General features: G+C 39.3%; 1 protein-coding gene across 1 annotated transcript; it reads left to right on the top strand.

Annotated features, from left to right (window-relative positions):
* The first annotated feature begins 1,848 nt into the window (after positions 1–1,848).
* On the top strand, positions 1,849–4,295 carry LOC114689063. Its single transcript, XM_028863489.2, has 2 exons — positions 1,849–1,955; positions 3,502–4,295. The coding sequence occupies exons 1-2, from the start codon at positions 1,927–1,929 to the stop codon at positions 4,172–4,174; spliced, it is 702 nt and encodes a 233-aa protein (XP_028719322.2). The 5' UTR covers positions 1,849–1,926; the 3' UTR covers positions 4,175–4,295.
* The last annotated feature ends 819 nt before the right edge of the window (positions 4,296–5,114 follow it).

Below are 5,114 nucleotides of genomic sequence, written 5' to 3' on the forward strand. Positions count from 1 at the left end.
CCACAACATAAAGCTATGACCCTATTGACAAAGACAGTAATTACTTACATAATTGAACATGGAGAAACTGAGCTGTGCCCAAATATAAGCTTCACTCCTCCTGAGTAGTATTCATTGTACTTGAAGTTACACTACATGCTACCAGAGGAGGGGTTAGCTGTCAATATTAAACAGCTGAAAATCTTGAGAACTGCCATAGCGACCTTCCCAGAAGATATACAGATAAAATATTGGCAAAATGTTTATGATTTTGATTGGATTTAAGGCCCACTCCATGAGATGGAACCAACAGAAGACACAGCTGAAGTGGAAAGGAACCTGGGATTAGATAGGTCGTGGAAAACCTCCTGTTATTATTCTGCTAAAGGGACAATGAAATAAAATGACTCCTAAAGGAATACTGCTAAACCCATAGATTAGTGCCTCACTCTACACAAGCCATAGCATAGAAGCTTCTTCCTGTAGTAGATGGTAATTTACACAGAGACCCAAAACTGGACCATTTGCAGAATGTGAGAGACATTGAAGAACTCAGTCCTCAATGGGATGTCTTCATCAAATCCTTCCCCACAAGGCTTAGGGATCTATATAGTACAGGAGGGGAAAAGATTGTAGGAGTCAGAGGTGGTGGATGGCTCTTAGGATACAGTGTCCTGTAAACAAAACAGGACTGATACCACATAAGAACTCAGAGAGACTTTGAAAGCACACATAAGACTTAGACTGGTTCAAACCAGACTATATGCCAGTACTATAATAATGCAGTGGACACAAATAATCATCACTAACCAAAAAAGTATTTGCTATTGATACCTGCTGGGAAAAGAAAATCAGTTTTGTACAATAACATATAACTGGGCATGCTCACTGCATTTTATGGTGGGCCTCATGAAAGGAAATAGTAGGTCAAAGCAAAACTGATGCTCTGCATTGATATTTTTTTCTGTCTTTCTAGTATTTTGATTATTTTGATGTCTGCTATAAGAAAGAGACAGAGACAGTGAGAGACAAAGAAAGAAACAGACAGATGGAGGGGAGGAGGGAGAGACAGAAAGAATGCAAGGGTACATCAAGTTGGGTGGATAGAGATGTGGGGAGCAGAGGGGATCGCAAAAGGTTAAAATGGGAAATAATGATCAAATTATATTATATGAGAAAAAATTTTAAATTAATAAATGAAATGGACTAATTATACTTTTAAATTTTCTCAGATATGAGGTGGCTGTTAACTATTCTGGTCCTTTAAGAATATATGTCTTGACTTGTGCTCATAATGTGACATCTCTGGTAGCTATGGAAACATAAGAATTTTTCAAGTCACTCTCTTACCCTGGGCAATCACTATGGGCAGTCACTAACATTTGTGCTTCATAAGAGAGGAAAATAGGCAAGTATTTTATATTTTCTACATAGTTTCTATTAATAAGTTTCAATTTCATGACATGGGATGATAAAGAGGCCACTGACATGTTTCAGATATTTGTCGACACCATTTCCATGTGAGTAAATCCTGCTTCATTTAATAAATGCTGGGAATACTTGCATGTCTATGAAGGCTCTTGAGCCAGCACTGACCATTATATCTGTGTAGTTTCCTGAAGTTCATTATGTGAATAAGCCTCTCTATGTTGTTCTTCTATCTACAAAATGGGAATAATGATTGGGTGGATCTCATTGGAGGGACGATAATGTAGAATATGCTAATACCCCAGAAGTGTATAAATGAGGCTCCAACTAAGCAAAACAGAGGAGAGGAATGGAAAGGTTTGGGTGAACCAGGATTTGGTTGGTGGAACACTGCTGTGAGCGGAAATATCTGTCTAACAGAATTTCTTTTACTTAAGGTGATTCACCTCTTGTGTGACTCCCTGTCTGGTCGTCATTTCCTGTTGTTTGGAAGACATTTTTGATCTTCACATATACCAAATGGTTCTTCTCACCCTTGATATGCAAAGGTAAAAACTTAAAATAAGTCATTGAGATTTTCAAGTAGGATCTTTCTGAAACACATGCATCTACACCATGAGATTCAGACATGGGCAAAACTGTATCCAGCCAGGCTAGCTCATTTGCCTTGCACAACATCATTCTCCACTCTGTTTCCATTTGTGCTTCAAAATTCACTGCTCCTGCTCTCAACAGCTTCAGATCTGCCTTGGCAAGGAATAAGAGTGTGGTATTACACAAGCCACTGTCAATTGAAAACCCATCTTGCTGATGTAACTTCCCAAGTAGTACAGCAACTGCCTCCTTCCAATTAGGAAGCACATTCCACAGTCTGTGGAGCACAGGCTAGCTGGAACAGATTTCCAGGTAAGGAGATCCAGTTTGTAGGTCCCCCAAACATTGTGCATTGGAAATGGCAATGTCATTATCTAGAGGCCTTAGCAGACTTTCTATTCAAAGACATGGTGACAAACCTTGAGCCATAGTTTTTCATAAGCATTAATACTACCTTCAAAGAAGTGATCTAAATAAGTTGGTGCACAGTAAATGTGGAGTCTCAATTCATGCTGAAGAAGATAGGTGTAAACACAATATAGACAAGATGCTTTATGCATTTCAATTAAATGATGAAAATTTTCTGAAAAGGACCTTTGGGTAAGTTTTGGGAAATGCTTGAAACATCTATGAATCCTCATGTTTTACAAATAGATTTTAGTTTTCTGGGAAAAAAGAAAGAATTCAAGTTTTCCCACATGATCTTTTTCTTTCTTTCTTTTTCTTTTTTTCTCTTTTTTTGAGACAGGTTTTCTCTGTGAGACAGTCCTGGCTGTCCTGGCACTCACTCTGTAGACCAGGCTGGCCTCACTCACAGAGATCTGCCTGCCTCTGCCTCCTGAGTGCTGAGATTAAAGGTATGCACCACAGCCACCTGGCTCCCCACATGTTCTGCAATCACACATATACTAGCACACACATGTACACATACAGTGAAATATACATAATTCAAGTGTGAAATTTTGATATACATGCATATACCATGTTAAACATTTGTCATTTTCCTTTGTTCTTCCAGCAGACAGTATAAGTTCAGTGTTTGTAATATTCCACAATCATATTTTAGAAGTGAAATTATTCTAAACAATACCTCTGCTTATTGCTACCATTTAAGTTATTTATCATTTTTATGTATTGCAAACATAGTGGAAATAAGCATCACCTAACATATAATATTGCAAACTCATTTTGACTTAACTTCAAGCATTAAAGTTCTTAGTTAGCAAATATACACATTTCAGCATTTGACAGATACAGTGAAATTGCTAAGCAAAACCTCTTATAGAGGGAGCTTCTACTATGTTTGTGGAATTTAGGGCACCTTACACTCTTACCTGTAGTATGATCATCCCTAATACATATAGACTACTTAAATATAACTATGAGACAGCATAGACAAGGTATGAGAGTTTACCTGTCCATAAAGTATGACTCATTTTGTTTTCCCAAATTCCCTTGTGTTCCCGGCTTGACTATATCCTTGTTCAATCTCATCTTCAGATTTTTCAGTGGAAAAGGGTGCATCTTCAAGCTGAGTGCCCTTCTTAGCAGCCTATTAGCTTTGGTGTTTGAAATAATCATTGCAAGCAGCCAATGCTGGCGTCCGTGGAGATTTGACAACAACATTTTGCAATTTGTGTCCTTTGGACTCTGGGAGGCTTATTCCCCTCAAGAACTTAATGAATCAGGGACTGTAACCAAGATGCTGGTGCACACCACTACCGATTCTACCAGGACCATTTCACCTGAGTTACAGATTGCACAGACCCTGATAGTGTGGGCCATTTTGATGAAGCCTGTGGTTCTGATTTTTGGCGTAGTTGCTATTAAGATCAGCTGCATGAAAGACCCATTTGTGGAGATGGCAACATACTGCTACAATGTTTCTGCCTCAGTTTTGTGTGTTAGCAGCCTGTTCACATTGGTTTCTGTCAGCTGGAACCACTTTGTAGATCATTATGGCCAAACCACTCTTGACTTTCCACCATACTTTCCTGTTAATGAAGAAGCATTGATAACCAAATACTGCACTACTGTGCTGCCATTAGGGGTTCTGACAGCTGCAATTTCACTTTTCAGTGCAGTTATCTTTCTTTCTGAGATAAGCGTTTTGCAGCTACAGAGTTGGAAGAAGGCCCAGCGTGCTTCCATAGTGACCACTCAAGAGGCCTGAAGTAAGGGCTCCTGCATTTGCAACATCTGTCAGAGGGCTCCTTGAAGAAATTTCCTATTCACACACAAAACTCAAGTACTCATCAGTTTGTTCTAAATAAAGCATAAGCATGGTTCTCTGAGTGTGTCTAATCTTACTTCCTCCTAGCCTGAACTTTGTTAAGTAGTCCAAAGTCTCTTTTGGGACTCAGGGCAGTTTTTCAACCATGAGAACTTAGACAATCAGAAATTGACTCCGTTATTTCTAAAATAAAATGATATAGATAAATTATCATTATAAAAGGGAGGGAGGAGACATAGCTGCTGTGGAATATTCCTTTACACTGTGTTGTCATTAAATAAATAAGCTGACTGGCCAATAGCTGAATAGGATAAAGTTAGGCTGGAAAGCCAAATTGAGAATGATAGGGAGAAGAAGGGTGAAGTCAAGGGAGACACCAGCTAGCTTCAGAGCAAGCAGGATGTGTAGAAAATGAGGTAACAAACCATAAGCCACATGGCAAAGCATATATAGAAATGTATGTTAGTTTAAGTGTAAGACTTAGCTAGTAATTAGTCTGAGCTATTGGCCAAGCTTTTTTCATTTAATTTTTTTTCTTTTATTTCACATACCAACTCCTGTTCTGCCTCCATTCCTTCTCCCACCCCCAGCTACCCCATCCCATCCCTATCCCCTCCTCATAGAGGGTAAGGCCTCCCTTGAGTAGTCAACACAGGCTGGCATACCAAGTTGGGGCCAAACCTAACCCCTCCTCCTTACATCAAGACTGAATAAGGCATGGCACCATAGGAAATGGGCTCCTAAAATTCAGTTCATGTACCCGAAATAAGTTCTGGTGCATTTCCAGAGGACCCATAAAAACATCAAGCCACACAACTTTCACCCACATTAAGGTGCCTAATTTAGTCCAATGCAGGCTCCTTAGCTGTCAGTCCAGAGT

Source organism: Peromyscus leucopus, chromosome X, assembly GCF_004664715.2.
Source record: "Peromyscus leucopus breed LL Stock chromosome X, UCI_PerLeu_2.1, whole genome shotgun sequence".
Taxonomy (NCBI): domain Eukaryota; kingdom Metazoa; phylum Chordata; class Mammalia; order Rodentia; family Cricetidae; genus Peromyscus; species Peromyscus leucopus.